Genomic DNA, 23767 nt, shown 5'->3' with positions numbered 1-23767 from the left:
GTGAAGTTTGAAATCCTTTTCCAAAGAGAGTGAGGTGAAGAGAAGGAGGGAAGGTGGGCTGACACAGAGTTAATGCTCTTAAAGTCAGAAGGGTAGAGCCCAGAACTGTCTTTGAAGTGAGCCCAACAATGTACATGGTTTTTCCTGACATAACAAAGCTTTCACATCAAATAGGACTTTGAAGATATTATTTTTGAAGTTAGGGTGTTCCACACCCACATATTTATTGAACATTTCAGGGTCCATTGTTGAGGTAATATTCTTTTCACTTCCCTTTCTAAAAATTCCATTTTGACTCCTAGAAACCTGTTCTAGGATTTGTTTACCTTACACCCATTTCCTTTCTAAGGACTTGCTCCTCGGGAAAAGGGAGAAAACAATCCTCTTCTCCTCAGATAATGTATCCTTACTGAGGGCATGTGTAGAAAAGGTAAAACATTTATAAAATTCATTCTTTAAAAGCCCCCGAAACACAATTTTTCTTTAGTCTCTTTGTGATTGCAAGGACCCTAATTATTGTCAAATTTTTAGGCAGAACCAGGTGAAGTAGGACTGGTTTGCTGACCTAAGACCTTGTGCAAATTAAGCCATGTCTTTAAGAAAGAAAGCTAAGGGTAGCAAGAAACCTGACAGTTGATTATTTCATTCACAGCACAATGTAGGAACACATTATAAGTACGTCCATATAATGCATATCATAACATGAATGTGTCCTGGGGATATGTCTTGTGACTACATGCAGGGCTTGGGTCAAAGTTTCTCATCCTCAGCATTATTGACATTTGGGGCAGGGAAATTCTTTGTCATGGGGGGCTGTCCTGTGCATTGTAAGACGTTCCACAGCATCATCGGTCTTAACCCACTAGATCCCCTTAGCATACCACCACCAGCACCACCATTTCCTTGCCAAGTCATGACAACCAAAATTGTCTTCAAATATTGCCATCTGTCCCCTGAAGGGCAAAAACACCTTTGTGAGAACCACTAGGTTATGGTTAGTTTAAATTTGAGTTAGGGTCAGCATTCCTACAGTCCTATCACACACTATTAAAACTAAAAATTGATATATCTGATTTCTCCAGTAGGCTATATTATTTTCAAGAGCAAGGATCCAAAGTTTACCACCATATTTTCCCATAGAGAAGCTCAAAAACATTTGATGGGGTGAGTAGGTGAATGAATGAGTCAACAAATAAAGAGGGGGGATGATTAAACCAACAAATGGGGGGCAAGTGAATAGAGAGAATTCTTGAAGGTTGGTATCCTTAAGGGATTTAAGGAAATTTTTAAATCAATGTTATAGAAAAGATAGAGAAAACAGAGATGAGGACAGAGACAGAGAATCCCTCCTAGAACATTCATTCGTTACATGGCACAGCGACAGACGTAGTAGCAAGGGCTGGCATTCAGTTTGAAGAACTTGGTGCCCCACTTGGTCACCAAGTATTCACAACTGACCATTCCTCACGCTTTGCTTTGTCTTGACTGAACTTGAGTCAGGCTCCTCTCCTTAGTACAGACCCCTTACATTCTGCTTGCCCCAACTCTGAGTAAACACAACACAATGTGGAATGTGCCCCAGCCCTCATCAACTTCTCCTGAAAACTGACCACAGCGGGACACTTTCCTGTCAGTCTCCACTGATCATTTCCCCTTCCTTGTCCAGCTTCCTCTCCAAAGATCCCGCTTATGTCCACTTGCCCTACAGTGAAGGATTACCCTATAAAAGAAAACCCTTTTTCTGTTTGATTTCAAGATGCTTGCAGATTTCGGCGACCAGAGTGTTCTCCGTATTGCCATTCTTTCTTCTAAATAAAGCCTCCCCCTATCAAAGTCTGGATTTGTTTTTGTTTGACACCAGGTTTCTGAACCTGAATTTTATCTTCTGCCATGGGAAGAAGAAAGAAAAAAAAAAAATGGCCTCTCTGGGGCCGTTCCAGTCTGTGATTTATGGAAACCCAAATTCAGTTTGTCTATTTCAAACTTTCAGAGAAAAAGATATGTACACTTCACAGAGCTGGATCAAGTGGTTTTCATTCGATCAAAGTTCACAATCAGTCGACATTTTTTACCATAGCCTGGAAATGCTTCAGGGCCTATCCAGTGTGAATTTTAACAAAACAGCACCCTACTTTGTTATGCGTGGAATGACAAGACGTCATATATATTGATTCCTTCCTTTCCAGGGGCTCTGGCAGCTTGCACAGCGGGTTGTGTGAAAGTCAACTGGGATCTCCTGGGAGAGCTGGCCCTGGCGCTGTTCTCAGCAGCAGATGCAGGTTCTCTACTTCTCATGCATTACACGACTAATATCTGGGTGTGCTATGCTGGTTTCGTGATATTCAAGTCAAGTTACATGCTTCTCATAACGATAGCAGCGTAAGTATTTTTCATTTCTTTATCTAAATCTCAAGCAACAGAATAGATTTCTTTATTTATTCTTCCAGTTCTTCTGAATAGCATTTGCAATGTTATATTTAATGCTTAATATAAGAGACAACAACTATATTCCTATTTTAACGGACTTTCTCCTGGGACTTGATTAGGGTTGTTCATCAGGAAAAAAAAATTCGAAGTTCTCATAATTAATAAATGGTGATATACTTTGAGGTTTTGATTTTTTATGTTTTTTTTATATTGTATTTGTTTAACAGAATAATTTTATTGATTTTTTTCTTTTATAGTCCTCTTTTCCTTATTTGGTAAAAACATTTAACATGAGATCTACTCCTCTTAGCAGACTTTAAAGTGCGCACTACAGGATTGTTATCTATAGGCACAATGTTGTACATCAGACTGCTAGAACTTATTTATGTTGCGTAACTGAAAGATACATATTTATACACAGTAAGTAGGCAACTTAATTTTCCCCTCCACACAGCCCCTGGAAACTACCATTCTATTCTTTGCTTCTATGAATTTGATTATTTTAGACAATTCATATAAATGGAATCATGCAACATTTGTCCTTCTATGACTGACACGTTTCATGTAGCATAGTGTTCCCAAGATTCATCCATGTTGTCCCATATTGCAGGATTCCTTCTTTTTAAAGGCTAAATAATAGTCAATTGTGTGTATATGCCACATTTTCTTTATTCATTAATCCATCTACAGACATTTAGGTTGTTTTCACATCTTGGCTATTGTGAATAGCAATATACTGAACATGGGCGTGCTCATATTTCTTCTAGGAACTCATTTCAATTATTTTGGATAAATACTCAGAAGTGGGAATTTCTGGATTGTATGGTAGCTCTATTTTTAATTTGTTGAGGAACCTCCATACTGTTTTCCATAGTGGCTGTACCATTTTGTATTCCTACCAACAGTATACTGTTGTTCCAATTTCTCCACTTTGATTTTGTTTTATTTAGCAACAAAATAAGATGTGATTGTATCTGATTTTGACTCCGTTTAGTTTTCACTCCCTACCTACACGAATAATCATAGAACACCTGTTTCTTTTTGAAACAGCTTACCAAATAGTCTCAGAGCAGTTGTAGAACTGAAGCTGTTTTATAAAACTACATATAAAAATAAGAAATGTTAAATCATACAGTAGTTTAAACATGGGGAATATATGATCTCTTTTAATTAGAATGGAAAGAAAATGACCTAAGGAAGTGATGAATGTTGCCTAGAGAATACCTAAAAAAGGATTAGGTTGCTCATCATATCCTGTGTGGCAATATGTTTAATTTTAATTAGGTAGCTGATCAGAGATAAAGCAAACATCTGAAAATATATTCCTTGACCTAACATTATTGGCTGCATAATCTTGGATATGCTCTTTGGCCTTAAACTTTTCTTAGAGATCTATGGAACACCATAAAGTGTATCAATATATGCATCATGGAGTCCCAGAAGAAGAGAACATAAAGAAAAAGAAAAAACATGTAAAAAGATAATGGCCAAAAAGTTCCCAAATTTTATCAAAAGCATTAATTTATATATCCAAAAAATGCCTAAACATTCACTTAAGACATTAAATTACACATTCAAGAGGCTCACCCATGAACTCCATGTAACTTACAATTGGGTTTAAGTCTACCAGTTTATTTGTTTACTATTTGTCCCACCTGTTCATTTGTCTTTATTCCTCTTTTGAAGTTAATTGAGCTTTCTTTTTAATTCCATTTTTATTTCCTCTATTTGTTTTTCTTTGCTAAGTCTTTATGTTTTTAGTGGGATTAGATTTTTAACTCATCAGTTTTCCTTAAATTAATATTATACCACTTTGTGTATAAATACTTTACAGCAGCATAATTCCATTTACTCCCTGTCCCTTGTACTGTTTTATAGATTTTACTTCAGTAGCTGTTATAAACCCTACAATATATTATTATTCTATTTGCTTTAAATAGAAAATTATCTTTTTTTAAATTAAGACCAAAAAAATAATCTTTTATGTTTACTCATAGATTTACTATTCCCAATCCTTTTCATTTCTTTCTGTAGATCCAAGTTTCCATCTGCTGTTGATTCCCCTCAGCCTGAAAACTTCTTTTAAAATTACTTGTAGTACAAACCAGCTGGTGACAATTTCTCTCAAATTTTATTTATTTGAAAATACATTTTATTTTCAGTATATTTTTGCTGATTAGAATTCTAAGTTGACTTTTTTTTTCCCATTCATCACTTTAAGGATTTATTATTCCATTGTCTTCCAGCTTGCATTAAGGAGTTTGTTGTCATTCTCATTGTTGTTCCCCTAAATGTGATGATAATTTTGCTTTTGGCTGCTTCTAAGATTTTCTGTTTTTATTTGATTTTCAGCAGTTTTACTATACTTATGTTTTCTTTATGGAATAGTATGATTTTTTGCTTACCCTGTTATTTTCTTATTGTTATTTTGGTCTTTTCTGACCTTCAGCATCCTAACAAGGAGATCTCTATCTTCCCCCACTTTTATTTTAGAAATTATTCGAAATGTTTTGTTTTCTCACAGTAATCTAACTCTTGATTAGTAAAAGGAACTTAAGTCAAATCTAAATTAGTTTGGTTTAATGCTCAATGGCTAGATTTAGAAAGATGGAGAACCTGAAAATTAGTAAAAATAATTTTTCAGAGTTATTTGTACTGTTCCTGACCACAGCTTCCACATAGTGAAAAAGTAAAAGTAGATTATTCTTGAATATTTCAGAACAGATTGGTTCACAGCCATCTGCATATCTATTGCATACTGTGAAGCGAGTCAATATTGCTCTACTAAAGAAACAAATAGGAAAATTTGAAAAAAATAGTAAGATTAACTGTCAGGATATGAGATGGTTTAGGAAAAAACAAACAACCAAAATGTTTTGGTGTATTGAGAAATTCTCAGAATGATTTATTATAGACATGAGGAAGTAGAGCGTTAATCCACAAGAATAATAAGAATGCTGAGATTCTGAGAGGCTATGAAGATGGAATTCATCTAATGACTGTCAGGGTTTTCCCAGACAGTATGTTCAGAGCATTCTACATAAAGCTCAACAATCGTCTTTCATCTAACTTGTCAATTCAGTCAGGTGATTGATAAGCTTAGTGAAAAAAAGTATTATTTTAGGCATAATTAACTTTGGTTACATTATTTAAAATATCTAATTACTGGGCAGGATTCAACAAATAGTATCTTAGTGTCAGGATACAGACTCACAGTGCAGGATAAAAGAGAACTTGACCTCATAGATCTGTCAAATTTGGTGCTAAATGAAATTATCACTCACATGTCCAACTTCAGAATACTGATAGAATATCATTTTCTCTGTAGGTGAATCCTGTCTCTGTAACTTAATTCACATCTTTTTACTACTCTAACTTCTAAGAAAATTTTAAAATTAATTTAGCACATGTAGGATAAATGTATTTCTCATGCAAAGGGTTAAGGTTCAGATTTGGAAGAAATTCTAAGATGATTGACCATCCATGGTTTCAACCATCATGTGATACAAGAAGTTCATGTTAAAAAATCTGAGTATTCTACAAAAGGAGATATTTACTTCATATTTCTTTTTCATGATAAAACTGATAAATTTAATTAATGTTAGTCAAAGCAGTTATCTGGGTCCAGTTAAGTATTCCCTGTTGGAGTGTAAGCTCTGTGAGGGTAAAATCATGCTTGTTCATTGGTATGCCCATGAAGTCCTTGTTTCATGATAAACACTTGGTTAGCATTTCTAGAAAACAACAACAAGAAGCAAGGGGTACCTGGGTGGCTCAGTCTGTTAAGCATCTGCTTTCAGCTCAGGTCATGATCTTGGGGTCCTGGGATCGAGTCCCATGTCAGGCTCCCTGCTCATTGGAGTGTCTGCTTCTCCCTCTCCCTCTCCTTCGGCCCCTTCCTCTGCTTGTGCTCGCTCTCTCTCAAATAAATAAATACAATCTTTAAAAAAAAAAGCAATGAACAAATACAATAATATAACATTAAAAAAAAACTTTGGGCTACTGAATTTTTTTTTAATTTAACCATTCTATTTTTATATGGGCACAAAGTAATGTGTTTTTTTAATGCCTTTATAAATTGTTCTTATGACTTTCCTTTAAGTTATAGGGTAAATTAGTAAATGTCAATCCCGTAATGCCATAATATATGGAACATAAACAATCAAATAAAATTTCAAAGTGGTTTTATCTTCAAATTACAGACCATCTCAGAAGCTCATCTGTACTTAGTGCTAAATGCCTAACAGAAAATGAATATAATTCTCTTTCTAAGAACTTAGTAGCCCTGTGCAGTGTGCTCTGCATGGTAGTTTTATGCCTATGTAGAAATGACCCAGTAGGAGCTTTGAAATAAGATTTTAGACAGTATGATTCCTTGTCATTTCAGCTGCCTGGGACAATAATTTTTGGGTTTAGACTGAAAAATCTTAGGATTCAAAACCACACTGACCTTGATGTCAGCAATATGCCTCTGTCTGAATCCACCACATATAAAGGTCTGTCCAAAACCAAGTAATCATTGATACTCTGTTTAAGCATCTGTACAGATTAAATCAAGATTCCAACCTGGAATAATTGGCATACTAAAAGGGAATCTGCCATTTAATTTATTTAATCTATATTTCAAGAGCATCTATCCAGTATAGCATTTTTTTTTTCAAAGGAAAAATTGTTAGCTGAGCAAGAAACTCCTGAAATTATAAGGCCCATTTGGACCATGTGTTAATATTCACTTTGTGGGATCTAGAGTAATATATGGGTTTTGTTATGTTTAGTTGGTAATTGTTTCACTGAAATAATACATTTTCATTGAATCACATAATTTTAAAATGCTTGTATTTATTTTTTAATGTGAGGATTTGGGGAGGGGATGTAAAAATAGTTAAAACTTTCCATTTGTTTTCATATTTTTTTTAATATTTTATTTATTTATTTGAGAGAGAGAGCACAAGAGGGGGTAGGGTCAGAGGGAAAAGCAGACTGTCCGCTGAGCAGGGAGCCCAATGCGGGACTCGATCCCGGGACTCTGGGGTCATGACCTGAGCCGAAGGCAGACACTTAACGGACTGAGCCACCCAGGCGCCCTGTTTTCATATTTTTAAATAAAATCAGGTTATAAATGTCTTAGCTAAATTACATGGAAGAATTTGAATGCATATATGTCAGTCTTGCCTGACTAAATTAAATGAACTAATGGCCATATTGAACCAACTGTGAAAGCAAATAATTTGTGAGTTTTCCAGAGAAAAAATTCACCTATTAGACTCTGAAACTGCTAATGTGAAGTGAGGAGCCTCCAAATAAGTAAAAACTCATCAAATCGACTCTTGATTTATTCATTGATCTGTCTAGGTTAAAAAGTGACTGCTAAACCATATCCCCATCTAATAATGTTCAGTGTTACCTGGTTGCAGAACATTTGGAATATTTGGCTTAATTTTAGAGAAGGTTAATTATTTTTAAATTCTTATAATACATCACGTCGCATGGAATGTTAAAATATAACACTTCACTATTCCATCTACCCTTCATTCCTTTTTCCCTGCTAAAAGAGCTTTTTAGCAAGAAACTGTCAACAGAAGCTTGAGCTGCCTGAGGGGAGCCAAATCTTGGGAACAACACAATTCCCTGCTCTACATATAGGGGCGCCTGGGTGGCTCAGTCATTGTCTGTCTTCCGCTCAGGTCATGATCCCAGGGTCCTGGGCCCCTGGGTCGAGCCCCGCACCGGGCTCCCTGCTCCGCGGGGAGTCGGCTTCTCCCTCCAGCTCTGCCTCTCCCCACCCCCTCTCGTATGCTCTCTCTCTCCCAAATGAATAAATAAAAAATCTTAAAAAAATGATAAAATAAAAGCCCACATATGTGTGCTTTCAAAACTCTTTCCATTTGTACACTGTTAGATTTCAGATTGCTGCTAATCTCAGCGTGGAACGCTATGCCCTGGTGTTCGGAATCAACACCTTCCTTGCCCTGGCGATCCAGACTGGCATGACTGTAGCTGTAGTTGACAAACAGGGACTGGGGCTTCCGGTCAGCATCCAGGTAAGTGCATGCCTCTGTGCCCTCACTGACACCGGGGGACACTCTGAAAACCACACGCACACACACACTCACCCACGCACACGCACATTATTATACATAGCAAGTGGACTTCCTGAGGTATAATTATCATACAATAAATTGACATATAAATAAATTTATATACAGTTCTATTAATTTGGGCAAACACACAGCTGTGTGGCCACCACCACATGAAAATAAAGAACCGCACCTTCACCCAGACAATGCCCATGCCCCTTTGCCGTCAGCTTCCTCTCTCCATACGACCCGCAGCAACCCCCTGATGGGTTTTCTATCCCTATTGCTGTAGGAAGTCATATGAATGGAATCACAGAGCAATAGCCTTTTGCTTCTGGCTTGTTTTCATTTAGCACGGTGTCTTCAATGGAATAATTTTGTATTGAGAGATATAAATATGATGAAGTTAAGGTACATTCTATTTCTTAGGAAACTTTTTCGTTAAACAGGTGACCTTTTCATTAAGCAGGTGAAAGAATGAAAGCATTATCTAAAATAGACCCATAAAGTCATTCCAGTTTAAGTGGTTCTCATTACCCACAGCTAAAGGTTTTTCTTGCCCTGGCTAAAGTTCAGTCTTATGAATGCTTAGTTCATAGATTTCATAAGCCTACTCAGTCTCATGGACAAAATGGTTGATCTTACCTGTCTCTACACATACCTAATGCAAATGTTTAGAATATTGAAATGTCTTCTTTAAAAACAAATAGAGAAAAAGAAATCATTTCCGGTAACACAATTGAATGAGTAACACCAGGACATTTAAGAAATCTATTTTAATCTCAAACTAGTTCAGTAGAAGGAAAGATATCTTCATTGAATAAATATTAAAACTAAGATTACTATAGAATTGCTCTCAATTCTTTTTGAGAACATAAAGAGATCAATTGTTACTTTCTAAAATAAAATTTAAATTCCTGGTTTATCATCCAGGTTGAAATTTGCTCTCCAGCTTTTTAGAAATGTGATCAAGGGAGTACAAGCCTGAAATCAACAAAGTATGAATATTAATCTTGATGTTTATTAATGATTTCTTAAAAACTTTTAATTTGGGAAAATTTCAAATACATTTTAAAATTAGAAAGAATAATGTCATGATGTCTCAATCTTATGGCCAATCTTATTTCATCTGTACCTGCCACACACTTCCTCATCCTTCCCCCAGAGATGTAATTTTTTTAAAGATTTTATTTATTACTTGAGAGAGAGAGAGAGCATGAGAGAGCATGGAGGGAGAGGGAGAAGTAGACTCCCCACTGAGCAAGGACCCTGATGTGGGACTCGATCCCAGGACCCTGGGACCAGGACCTGAGCCGAAGGCAGACGCTTAAGGACCGAGCCACCCAGGCTCCCCCTGTAATTTTTTTTTAATGTCTGTTTTCTCTTCAGTAAAATGGAAAATATAATACCTACTTCATGAGGTCTTACACAGATTAGATGCCCGCCTATAAAATGCACCATTCCCATCCTGTAGTGTACTCAATACAAGGGTGCATCGCTCTCTTTTCTTAATAGAAAGAAACAAGAGTTATTGACATGAGTCAACATTGTTAGGATACACTTATCTTTTCTAAGGACTTCTACGTGAATCACCTCCAGCTGTCTCCTTTATTTTCCCACAAATCCATTGAGTCTTAACCTGAAATTAATGAATTCCTAGAACTGAAGTAGGCAACCCAGAACTTGAGAAGAAAATTGCCTGTCAGTCTGTCTGTCCTCGTCTCTGCCACTACTTTGTGTAACCTGATTTAAATGACTGCTTTGTGAAAAAAATCAATACATTTTGACCTTTCTGGGGAGTTCACATGGACATTCAAAGCTGGGGGTAAAAATTAAGTTTGGCAGAAAAGTCAAACTTCATCTTTGTTTCCTCTGGTAAGTCAAGATTTCCAAATGGTTTTATCGTCTCAACCAAGGGAAATCTAGATTCAGGGCACTCCTCTTAAAATCTTTCTCTGTATTTCTACCTATCTTCTCTTATCATCTCTGCTAATAACTTCAATGCTACAACAACTTTCATTGAGATTCTTTCATGTAAGTTATGTACTGTAAAACTCAACTCCTGAATAAAGGACTAGTTTACCCAGGTGCCAGAGTAGGGTAAGCACAAAATACACAGTCCAAAGGCATAAAGGAAGACAAGCCCTATTTCTATAAAATATTCCCCAGACAAAAAAGTGTTACTACAGATTTCTGGGTTTGAAAAGCAGACTTCTTAAAAATTGATTTGGGTAGGAATCTAATGAAATATGCTTGGATTAAACTTCAGAAAGCCAAGAATATAGAGGTATATTGATTAATAACTCCCAAGTCTCAATCATAAATGTCCATTTATCATTGATTATGCACTTACGATATCCCATGAGTTTCTTAATATAATTTCAAGTGCCATTTTAAAAGATTGGAATCTAAAAAATAGAAACTACAACCTAAGTCCGCATTCTCATAAGACATAGAGATTCAGTGGAGAGAAATCTGCATTGAGACATCCTGAACTAATTCCTCCATTTTCTCATTATTTCTCAACCTGTTATCACAACACAGGCTTTTTATAGATTTCTCAATTTAAAAGGACCATAGATATCTTAAAAAGAGGTTCCACGTAATATCTTTGAATATTACTGAAAGGCTAGGGGAAAAAGGTCCATGAGAAAAGCTAAAAGAATCTTTTTACCTCATCTAGAAAAAACTAAGGAGTAATTTAGCTAGGTCATGTAAGAAGCAGTAAGTTTAAAGTTTAGCTTTACTGAAAGCATAAGAACATACTGTGGTACACTGATGATATAAAATAATTTTCTGGGGGATTTTTGTTTTTAAAAAATGGTGAAATTCGTAGGTGCAAATATGAGGGACTTTTAGAGGGAGTGGGTGAATAATCACACAACTCCAAAAGGTTAATTTTTAAAAAATAATCCTTCTGTGGGGCGCCTGGTTGGCTCAGTCAGTTAAGTGTCCGACTCTTGGTTTCCGCTCAGGTCATGATCTCAAGGTCTTGAGATCGAGCCCGTCATCATGTTCTACACTCAGCAGGGAGTCTGATGGAAATTATATCCCTCTCCCTCTGCTCTTCCCCCTGTATACTCACTCTCCCACTCTCTCTCTGTCTCTCAAATAAGTAAATAAAAAATAATCCCTTTCTTAGGTTTCACACAAAAACACCCAATTATTCACAAGTTGGTTACTTGTTACTATATCCCTCCATCCCTCTCACCCCCTACCCGGTTCCACCCTTCAATTTGCAGAGATACCCCTTGGAATGGGGAACACGTTGGTAACCATCAATTTCTTATTGATTGAGGGAATTGACATTCATTCAACTCCCATTCATGAATCTCATTACTTTCACCCGCCTCCTCCCTGGATGGTCTTGAGGCTTAAGATATGAAAAGCAACACTTGATACTGTCCGGGAGGAAAAATATTGTTTCCTCTCACCATATTTGGCTCTCCACTGGGTCTCTGTAACAAAAACAAATTAACAAAAGCATACAAATGTATTTGATTTAAGTTTTATGTAACACAGGAACCTTTATAAGGAAATGAAGACCCGATGAAATAGTTGAGCCTGAGTGTTTTTATGCTAGATTTGATAAAGAGTGGAAAGTTGTGAAAAAACAATATGATAGGACAAAAAGGATATGAGCTAAGAATAGTAAACTGGGGAAATTTCACACAGTCTGTTCATTCAGATTCCTCTCTGTGTCCCTTTATCTTTGGAGATAAGGATGTCCCTTTTCCTCCGGGTATAGACACTAGGGTCTTATGACCTGCTCCAAAGGAAGGTTGGAAAGTCCTTCCTGCACCTGCCATGTCTCAGATTCCTTCAGTTAAAAAATATTCACTATGCCAAAGTGTCATATTTGGGGGTAGCTTGTCCTGAACCCCATCACCAGAAAGGTGGGGAAGTACACATGAAAAAGAAAAGGGGAAGGCCACTGGTATAAAGTGACCCCTCGATGTCATGGAAACCACAGCTGATACTCTGTTCTGTCTTTCATGTCCTCATGGAGAAATGCAAAATGATCCTCCCCAGCTCTCTTGGCAGGAAGCGACTGCACTCAGCCCCTCGGGGACCAGATGGACCCCTGGTTACACAGTCCATTAGATCATCTAGCTAGGATAACTGGTACTTTTGGTGCCCTAAATTAAATAAAAATTAGAATCATGAAAATGGAGTTTTAGCTTTAACCCCAAAGGGCTTAATAAGGGAACGGGCACTCTAAACAGAAAGATTATCTCGCAAAAAGTAGAACAGCGATGCTATTATTTTGAGTGCATGAAATGGCGATCCCTTCAGATTTGTGGCAGCCTCCCATACATCAAATCTGAAATTTTTCAGATGTGTTTAAAGCATGGGATAGTCCAGATAGCTCAGATGAGTGTTTTCAGGTCACATTCATTAACTCAAAACATGTGAGATGTGTGGTCTGTCGGATTTAGGTTTCTCTATTTCATAAACTATCTTGGAATCTTAACTCAAAGAGTAGCTGAAGTTAAGGCCAGACTTTCATTATCAAACAAAGTAACTACCTATACAGATTTTCAATGAGGTTGGGTCCTGATCTTCAGATTTTGTCTTGTTTTCTTACTTTTCTATTCTAGTGGAAATGGTCTGAAGGCGAGTACCTTCAGAGGAGTGGGGTTGAGGGATTGCGTTTGAAGAGGGAGAAGAAGGGCGGTGCGTGTTGTTTGAAGTTTAAAGTCAACAACGGTTTTTAAAAATATTAGATTAAGAAAGACTTACTTCCATTAAAAGCTACAGACTTAAAAAATACTAAAATAAGAAAGACTTATTTCCATTGAAGCAATAATAAGCTGGATATCAGAAAAAAATCCTTTATACTTCAAAACATCTAAAACTCTTGGATATAAATTTAAGATTTTTTTTTTTTTAATAAATGGCTGAATTGGTAAGAAATAAGAACACTCTGCAGAGGTCAAAGCAGGAACAGGAAACCAGATAGATAAGGAAGCACTGAATCTATCATGTGCTCGAGCATCTGCTGATTCGCCCAATGACCTGGAATTTTGGTTTTAGTGACAACCCCAAAGGCTACATCCTCAGTGAGTGTTGAAACAGAAACAAACCATGAAATTATGGGGGAAACTCCAACAAAGAAGATGAATCTGGGTGGTATCAGAGGAATTGACTCTGGAAATTTGCTTTCATAGGCCAGCACTCACATAATTCTAGTGCCCAATTTTTATAAGCCAAACATTTTTTTTCTAAAACTGAGTATTTAGTTTAAAATGGCCCTGGTTGGTAATGGCCCCCAGGCACCTGTATGTATCAAAACAAATGCTCTCTGGAAGACTGTCCCTCAATACAGAAATTTTTTAAATTGCCATATATAAAATGCCACCAAATATAAGATTATGATTTTTTAAAAAGTCCAAAATCATCCATGGATATAAAGTACCATGAGCAAGCCAACTGAAAAATTAATAGCAGAATCAGACCGACAAAGATTTGAGACAGAGGAATTACCAGCATTAGAAGACAAAGATATTTGACAGGTTTGTATACAAAGGAAAATAATAACATGAGAATGAAACAAAATACCTCATGAATGATTGTGAATATTTGGGAAAAATAGGACTCATGAGAATTAGAAACTTAAATATGCTAAGAACAAGTTAGATACATATATAGGAAAAATTACTGAATGGGAAGAAATCACCAAGAATGCAGCACAGAGACAGAGAAGTGGAAAAATTAACACATGTGGAGATGAAAGTGAGAAAGTTTAACAAATATCTAGTTGGAGTTCCTTGAGGAGATAATAAAGGTAGTAAAGAGAGGCCAAAAGAAATATTCACTGAGAATTTTCCAGAAGTAATCAAGAGCATGTATTCTCAAAATTAAGAAAGAAGCTCCAAAAATCTCAAAAAGAGTAAGTAAAAAGAAATTCATATCTAAACACACTGTGGTTAAATGCAGAAAACCAAAGAAAAAGAAATCTTAGAGAAACAGAACATCAGCTACAGATAATCGACAATGGACATGTCAGTAGCTCACAGCAGAAGCCAGCAAAACAATGGCTCAAATGTTGCAGAGAATAATGGCCAGCCTAGAATTATAGACAAAGAGAAACTATGTTTTAAAAATGAGAGTGAAGGGGCGCCTGGGTGGCTCAGTCGTTAAGCGTCTGCCTTCAGCTCAGGTCATGATCCCAGGGTCCTGGGATCGAGCCCCGCGTCGGGCTCCCCGCTCGGCGGGGAGCCTGCTTCTCCCTCTCCCACTCCCCCTGCTTGTGTTTCCTCTCTCGCTGTGTCTCTCTCTGTCAAATGGATAGATAAAATCTTTAAAAAATAAAAAAATAAAATAAATAAAAAATAAAATAAAAACGAGAGTAAAAAAGAACATTTTCAGACAAACGGAAATAGAACGAGTGTGTGTGTTATCACAAACAAACCTTTACAAAAGCAATTTCTAAAGGATGCACTTGAAGAAGAAGGAAAATTATCCCAAAAGGAAGGTATTCCCAAAAGAAGGAATGTGAAAAAAAGAACTAAATATGTGAGTAAATCTAAACAAACACTAATCACTGAAAAGAGTAATACTTAGGGGCACCAGGTGGATCAGTCAGTTGAGCATCCAACTCTTGATTTGAGCTCAAGTCATGATCTCAGGGTCCTGTGATGGAGCCCCCTGTTGGGCTCCATGCTCAGCGGGAAGTCTGCTTGAGATTCTCTCTCCCTCCCTTTCCTTCTGCCCCTCCCCACCCTCTCTAAAATAAATAAATAAATAAATAAAATCTTTAAAAATAAAAAATAAAAGAGTAATATTTATATTTTATATCTTGAGGAGTTTTTAAAAAGATGCCTGATGTGTACAATATACAATAGTATCTAACAGTAGAAGATGTTCAAAACTAAGGATTTTTGTGCTGTTCTGCAGGAGGGCAGGAATTATTGATTAGACACTGCTAGGGCGACGTACTAAGTAGGGAGCTGGATGGCAGTCCATCTGGTAGGGAGGTGGATTTCATCACCAGCGTTGTTTAAATTGCTGCAGCATGACGATAATGAGATGGAACAGACTTTTAATCAGTTTTATATAGTTTTAAAATTCTCTACAGAGAGTTCTCCCCACTTACTGCCCGTACCCAAGACAGGCAACTGCCACCACCATCACCTTTATGCACCACTGCTTTGTTTATTTAAGAGTCAATATTTCAAGTGCAACCACAAAAAAAATTAGAAGTAGGTTATACAATTTTTATACAGAGGAGAAGAATAAAACAGTACATGGAAAAAGAATCACATGAAAGAGCTCAAGAAAGGAGGGGAAAATTAAGGAGCATGAAAAATATGGTGGCAAAAAACACAAATATGTTAGTTGTCACTAAAATAACAAATTAGCTCATAGGTTGGACTGCCAATTTACAGGAAATAGGGGAAGCAGAAGAATTCATTACATGACATCCAGGATTATCACCAAAAAACACCAACGTCTGGGAAATTACAGTTTTTCAACAAATAAAATTTTAAAAAAAGATCAATTGTGTCGAGAAATTCAGCAATCAGTCACAATGTGTGGATCTTATTTGAATCCTGATTCATTCCCAGAAACTAAAAATATTATGAGACAAGTAAGGAGACTTGAATACTGACTAGATGATATTAAACAATTGTTAATTTTTTAGATGTATTAATGATTCATGGTTACACTTTTGTGTGTCCCTCTTTTTAAAGATACAAGCTGAAATATTTATTACATTATATGATACTGGATTCAAATTAATCTGCAAGGGGAAAGGGGAAGTGGTTGGGACATTGTGGAAACAAGACTGGCTATGAGCTGGTGATTGATAAAACCAGGTCATGGATTCATGGGCATTTGGATACTGTCCTGTCCACTTTTGTGAATGTTTATAATTTTCCAAAAATAAAAATCAAGCAATTCAAAGCTACAACCCAGAAAAAAAATAAATAAAAAGAATAAAAAGAATATTTTCAGGTTAGATTCTTAAAGGGTTACAAATATAGTCTATTTACAGAAGACACATTTAAAATTATAAAGACATCTAAAGTTTGGAGGGGGGAGGGAAAATTCATACCAGGCAAACAAAAATTTTAAAAGTTAATACAGTTAAATTTTTTAAAAAATAAAACATGATTAAAACGTCTTCGTCTGTATATCTAAGGAGAATTATTAAAAATTATTAAATGTTCAATTATTCATTAGGAATATATACAAGTTCTAAACTTCTATCCATCTATTAATATCATTTCAATATTTTGGACAGAAACACTGTCTTCTTTCTTTTCATTGTTATTTTCTTTGGATAGAAATACTGTCAAGCATGTTATATTCTATGAAAAATAAACTTCCAATTTCATATACTAAATGTGAATATGAAAAAAAGAAGGAAAACTATATATACTCTATATAGATGGAGAGTTTCAGAACTACAGTTAACATTGATTGAATTCTACCACGTAGGTACTGTTCTATATATCTTATATGTAATAACTCATTTAATCATCACAACAAATGTGTAAATATTGTTATTATTCTAATTTTACAACTGAGAAAATTGAGACAGAGAGAATCCGTGACCTGTTTAAGAATTCCCAGCTAGTAGTAAAGCATCATTCTATAACTTCAGTGCTGAATACCCATTTTAAAGTCATGCATTAATTTTCTTTTTCTTTTTTAGTTTTTAATTTATGGGAGTTATTTTTCTGTTATTGCTGGAATTTTCCTAATGAGAAGCATTTACATAATCTATTCAGCCAAATGCGGAAAGGAAAAATGTAGGTCTACTACTGGTCAGAATCCAAGTGAACCGGAGAATTCAACGTCTGATATGAACACAGTAACACAGTTTTAGCCTGGTCTTTCCTACTATGGACTCAAAGGACAGACGACTCTGAAAATGTATAGTGCTACACTACATGGCATTTTAATTTTTTGTCCTAGATTGAGATACCATAAAAGACAGGATTATCATCAACCTCATCAACACCACATCAAAACCTCTGCTATGGGCTGGTGAACTGGGTACAACCAAAAACTGGAGTCGACTAAATTGAAACCAGCCATCTTTATGACCTCGGTGAGCAACTGGGGCCCTAAATACTGTTTTAATATTTTCAAGTCCACCCCAAAAGAACATGGAAATCAGAAAATGGGACCATCCAGGAACAGAAACATGAAATATACAGAGTGAATGATATACACTGGCTTTCTGTGCCCAACCTCATAATTTGGTTTGAGTAGTAGATAAAGAAGTTTCTAGTGCAGGCCTGATGCATAGTAAATGATCAAGGTGTGATAACAATTATTATTATGCTCATACTGTATACTAGCAAAAAAGTTAGAATGGGGGAAATCATTTAATTCCTATAAAATGAGGCCAAAAATTTAAGAAAAAATTTTTTATTAAACTTTACCATGACCCTACATGAAAAGACTGAATATTGTAATGATTTCAATTCTTTCAAATGAATGGATAAGTTTGTTGCAATTTGTGACAGTCGGTCTTATGTGTCAACTTGACTAGGCCAAGTTCCTTATTTATTTAAACAAGTACTAATCGAGGTGTTGCTATGATGTATTTTGCAGATGTGATCAAAGTTCACAATCAGTCGACTTTAAGTAAGGGAGACTACCGTAGATAATCTGGATGGGCCCAATTCAGTCAGTCAAAAGGCCTTAAGAGCTGAACTGAGCCTTCCCAGAGGAAGGAGAAGTTCCATCTGAGGACATGCCTGAGAGTTCTAGTTTACCCATCCTGATGGCCTGTCCCATGAATTTTGGACTTGGCCTCCCCAGCCCCCACAATCAAGTAAGCCAACTCCTTGAAATAATTCTTTTTAATGTATATCTCCACTGGGTCTCTTTCTCAGGCTGAATTCTGATTGATACAGATTTTGGTACCAGGAGTAGTTGTAGAGGACAGATTTATAAGAAAAACTTTTCTGAAGAGTTTCTGGGTTTTCTGGAACTGGTTACCTCATCTAGTTATATTTAAAGCCACTATGAATCTGTTTCCAGTCATAAAGGAGACACCAGTAGTCGGGGCGTGATGTGGTTTTAGACACCCAAGTGTTACCGTTGGACACTCCTAATCAAATACTGTATTAGTTTCCTAATGTTCTTATAACAAATGACCACAAATTGAGTCACTTTAAACAACAGGAACTTCTTTCCTCACAATTGTGGAGGCTAGAAGTCTCCAATCAAGGTGTTGATGGGGCCACACTTTCTCTCTGAAAACTTGGTCTAGGGAAGGATCCTTCCTTGCCTCTTCCTAGCTTTGAGGAGTTGCTGGAAATTCTTAACATCCCATGGCTTGTAGACACATCACTCCAATCTGTTGCTCTGTTATCACATGATGTTCTCCCTATGTGTCTTTGTCTCTATGTCCAAAGTCTCCTCTTAGTATAAGGAGGCCAGTCATATTGGATTTAAGGTCGACCCTAATAAAGTCACATTTATAGGTTCCAGATGAACGTAAATTTGGGGGGGAAGGACAACATTCAGCACAGTACAAATACCTACAGAAGGTGAGGTTCTGGATTGCCGTCTATTTGTCAACTTAGACTATTTTAGTTAAACTAAAGAGAACAATGGAATTGGATGATTGCTCTTGACAGCACTGGAGAAAATAAGGGAGAAAAAAGGATGAGCTCAGGGCTTCAAATTCCTGCGTTAATGACCTGAAAGCTCTGATATCTTCCCTGAAATAAACCTTGTCTCCTGCAGCTACAGAGCTGAGATTTCTGATAACCAAACCCAGAGTCTCATTCTGCGATTGGCTGCTTTACAATGCAAACTGAATTCCTAACCTTGCAGGGTGTCTTCTGATTCACTGGGAATGAGTGGAATCCTGAAAACTGGAATGGAGACACATGGTCAGATCTCAATAAAGCCGGGGATATCTAAGCCCAAGATCTGCCAAGTCCTTGTCATCAGAAGCTGCCCTTCTACCCCTGCCTAACGAGGAAGTCCTGTGTAAGGGCATCGGCCGCGGTAGCAAGACATTGCTGAGTCTCCTCAGGCCCACCCCCACCACCCCTCTTTGCTTCTAAACCTATAACTAGACTCAAGTTTCAGCACGCCCCAAAAGGGAAAGTACAAAATGTGTGGAGAGGCATTACACTCCAAAAGAGCTACATGATTCTCCCAGTTTTTATAGACAGAAATCTAGATAATATGTATGGGACGTGGGATCATGGTAGAAGGAACATAAAGTTGGATCAAGCAGAATTCGTTGATATGGGCTGCCAGTTTGGTTGGTTAGCTGAAACATGAAGCCACAGATGGTCTACACTAAATTAAGTTGAAATGCCAGAACTGCCCTGGTATGCTCTAGAGGAAGATATTCAAAAGCTTAGGGAAATTATGATGTTAGAGTGGATTTGTCATGTGGATTTGTTCACCCAGCTTGGGAGGATCCGGAAGACACACCTTTTACCATAACTGTGAGAATACATTTGTGAGAGCAGCCCAGCATTCTAGAAGAACCCTGTGGTTGCTTTGCTTTATAGGTCAGAAATTTAAGTGGGAACTGTTACCAACGAACTGGGATACTTAAATACAACGGACATCATGGGATCCTAGGGTGGCAGGGGCCACATGGAGGCACTTAGTTGCTAAAGACAAAATGGGTATGGTTACCATATGGACAATGGAGCCAAAGCAGTGGTCAGAATAGTCTAACTCACAGAGACTTGTGGGGTTGGCTAGTTGGTATCCATAGAAAAGAAATAGATGAACCGTTTACTGAATTCTTACTTGATCTCTATGAGCTTAATTTTAAGCAACTCAATATTCAGTAACAGAATGGAAAATGCTACCATTGCTTTGTGATAATTTGGAGTCTGGTGTTTTTAGTAGAGTAAAAATTGCCTGAAATTTAATCCATCCAGGGGTATCTGGAATTTAAGTCCAAGGTGAATCAGTTTGACCGTAGTAGAAAGAAATCCTTGGGCATAGGAGACAGCCCTATTGGGAAAGTCTTCAAAACCTTTTGCCCAGATTAGATATCATGTCAAGACAGACTACTTCAGTTTCTATTCTGGGACTCTGTTTCTCTCTGTTGTGTTCTAAGTAAACACCTGATATCCATCTTGCAATTCACAAATTCTCTCTTCAATGGTGTCTTATTTTGTTGCTTGAGTTTTTATTTCAACTCACATATTTTTTTTATTCCTGGGATTTTGATATTAACTTATTCTTATTTTGTTTTTACCTATATTTTCACTATAAATCCTCTTCTTTTTTTTTCATGGAAGTCATTTTCTTGTTTACTGTTTTAAAGATCCAAAAAATATTGTTTAAAGGACACTGTTAGTTCTATAAAGTCAATTTCATCTGAAATGAATTCATGTTCCGAGTTTATTCTGTTGCCCTTTCTTAACATCAGATGTTTTCAAATGTGTGTTAGTTATTTAGCATTGTATAACAAATTACCCCAACACTTGCGGCTTAAAATACCACACATTTATTATCTCACAGTTTCTGAGTCAGAAATCTGGACACACCTTAGCTGAGCCCTCTACTTCAGGGTCTTCCATAGGTAGTCAAAATGTTGACGGGACTGTGGTCATCTCAAGGAGGCAGGGCATTGACTGGGGCATGATGCATTTCCAAGTTCAGGTAATTGTTGGCAGGATTCAGTTCCTCATGGCCACTGAGCAGAAGGCTTCAATTCCTTGCTAGCTGTTGATTGGAGACTGTGCTCAGTTCCTGGCCATGTGGGCCTCTCCTAACATGTCAGCTTGCTTCACCAAAGTGTACAAGCCAAGAAATCAAGGACTGGCTCAAAGAAGGGAGTCACAGATTTTTGTAACCTAATCAAAAATGTGGCATCCTGTCACTTTTGTGGTATTCTCTTCGTTAGTCACTAGATCTAGCACATACTCAAGAGAAGGTGATTTCACAAGGGTGTGAATACCAGGAGGCAGGGATCATTGGGAGCCATGTTAGAGCCTTCCTACTACAAAGAGTTTTTGAAATTTTGACTACTTTAAGTGAGAGGTGTTTTGTTTTCACTTTCATTTCTCTCACTCTCTCTTCTTACCTCAGTCCTCACCTTGGCTTTTACCTGTCTAGAAGTTTTGCAGTTATATTCTCCTGCCCCACATCCAAGCCTCATCCCATAGTGTAATGGGATGTTGTAGATTATTCTCAAGCCTATAGATGATTTAAGTCAATCTGTGATCTTGGGACTATGTCCACATGTCTCTGGTGGATACCAGTTTATAGGCCAGAGCCCCAGGCAGCAGAGAGTCATAGAATTTTTTCAAGACAGAAGGGGCCCCAACCTGACACCAAATCTCAAGTGAGCCTGGCTATATCATCCCCTCTCCATGTGGAATATCTGATCTCTGCGATCATACTCCCACCCTCCACATGCCTATAGCCCACTTCCAGCCCCAGATCCCAGCAAGGTCATGGTTGCAGTCTTGCATTCGGCATTTCTGTTCTGTGTTGGTCCACAGAGATATGGATCTTGGTTTTGAGCCCAGCGATGTAGTTAATTTATTTTATTTGAACATGGTACCCACCAGAGCTGCCCCCTTTTTGGACAAATGCATCAACGTGTGAAAATACTGAACCATTGCCATCCAAAATCTCCTCGGCCTACGGTCTCTACAGCTAATAAAACAGCGGAATCTCAACAGTTGGAAAAAGCTGTAGAAAATAATTAGAAAAAGAAAAAAGGAAAAGAAAGGACAAGGAGGGGAGAGTAGAGGAAAGAAAGGAAGGAGAAAGAAAGGAAAAAGAGAAGAAGAGGTTATCATCTTGTGGATAAAATTGAAGCAGTGGAAGAAAAGACCTCCTCCCTCGAAGAAGCATTGAAAACCCCCTTTCCCCGGGGCTTCTTTTCATGTGTCACTTTTGCTGAAGGTGGTTGAGAAGACAGAGGCACTGGCAGAATTTGTGGCAGCCGATTGCATTTTATTTAGAAAGGTTTCAAAGGTCTGTTATTGAACAGAAAGAGGGGAAGGAAAAGATTGAATATGTCTGCAAAAGAGACCCCATGGAAAGCCCAAATGGTCTCAGGCCCACCATTAAATTCTGTATTTGGGTTCTGATGGGAATGCCCGTGTGGGGCTTTAGGAGCAGCCGCTGAAGGGCCATGTCATTATATCAATACAAGGGGACTGTGTCTCCTGGGGAGTCGGCGCACTGGTCTATTAGGGAAGGAGGAGGCTGACAGGAGAGTGAAGTTTCACTGAAGGGAGGGGGGTCCCCAGAGACCTGGCCAGGGCTTTGAACCTGCTACTGCTGCAAGGTTTTAAAAACGTGCAAAAGGTAAATTCGCTCTCAAGTTTCAGAACAAATGAGGATTCCATGCGCTCAAACACAACAAAGGCAAAAGAACACTTTTTATGGACTTTTAGTTTTTATTTTATTAGGAAATTTAGACAGTATTATGTAATGACTAGGAAGGAAAAAGGGGAAAAAAAAAAAACTATGCATGATGACAAGAAAAAGTGGGAAAAGACAGAACCGAAAGGCAGTGGATATCTCCATCAAACCAAGTATTCGGAATCATGATTTCATTAGTAATTTGCACAATTACTCTGGTGCTGGGCTACATACGTATTTTTTCCATTCGATGACTTCTCTAAGTTCGGGAACTCTTCTGATGGAAAGACTTAAGACACCAAAGAAAGACAGGAAAAGGGTATTTTCAGGACCATCAGGTGGGGGAAGAGCAATGGGAGGGAGGAAGTCTTACCAACTGAATGAGCCCCGGCAGCACCTGCCCCCGGGCCGCCTAGCAGCAACATTGCTTCTTGCAACAGCTCTTCTGCTGCCAACAGCCCTTCTGCTGCCAACAGCCCTTCCCACCACCGCAGCCACACCAGCCACAGCCACACGAGCCACAGGGGTGACAGCAGTGGTGGCAGCAGCAGACCACGGGGACAGTGCAGCAGCACCCACAGCAGCCGGGGCAGCAAGGACAGCAGTTGTGGCCCCAGCAGCCGCCACAACTTCCGCAGCCACAGCAGCCCATGGTGTCAGGAGAGAGGACTCAGGAGGGAGGAGCGAGGAGGGAGACTCGGGAGGCAAGGGAGGTCTGGTGCCGCCGTCTGCGGGGGGAGCCCCTTATGTACCATCTTGAGGAGGACAGTGATGGAATGAGTGACCCAGGACACATGACCCCAGCACTTCCTCATTGCTGCCAATGCAGTTTCCACAAGAAGCTCATCTGGGGCTCTTCCTTGTTTACATTCTTATAGATGATATTTGACCCAGTACATTCGCTAATTTTAGCTCTTCTTCTTAAAGTCATC

The 23767-nt window shown here is 37.9% G+C and overlaps 1 protein-coding gene across 2 annotated transcripts in view; it reads left to right on the top strand.

Annotated features, from left to right (window-relative positions):
- The window catches only part of LOC123838473 (thiamine transporter 2-like), a 28321-nt gene extending 7632 nt beyond the window's left edge, over window positions 1-20689 (top strand). For both annotated transcript variants that reach the window (XM_064587201.1, XM_064587200.1), the window contains 4 exons: window positions 2187-2379; window positions 8327-8468; window positions 17170-17568; window positions 19311-20689. In XM_064587201.1, coding sequence (XP_064443271.1) covers window positions 2187-2379; window positions 8327-8468; window positions 17170-17343 — 509 coding nt within the window. In that variant the 3' untranslated portion in view covers window positions 17344-17568; window positions 19311-20689. The remainder of the gene's footprint in view (window positions 1-2186; window positions 2380-8326; window positions 8469-17169; window positions 17569-19310) is intronic.
- Window positions 20690-23767: the final 3078 nt, after the last annotated feature.

Source organism: Mirounga angustirostris, unplaced genomic scaffold, assembly GCF_029215605.1.
Source record: "Mirounga angustirostris isolate CCGP_5_RB_7025 unplaced genomic scaffold, mMirAng1.0.hap1 SCAF_3, whole genome shotgun sequence".
Taxonomy (NCBI): Eukaryota; Metazoa; Chordata; class Mammalia; order Carnivora; family Phocidae; genus Mirounga; species Mirounga angustirostris.
This window is presented reverse-complemented; position numbering and strand designations above follow the sequence as displayed.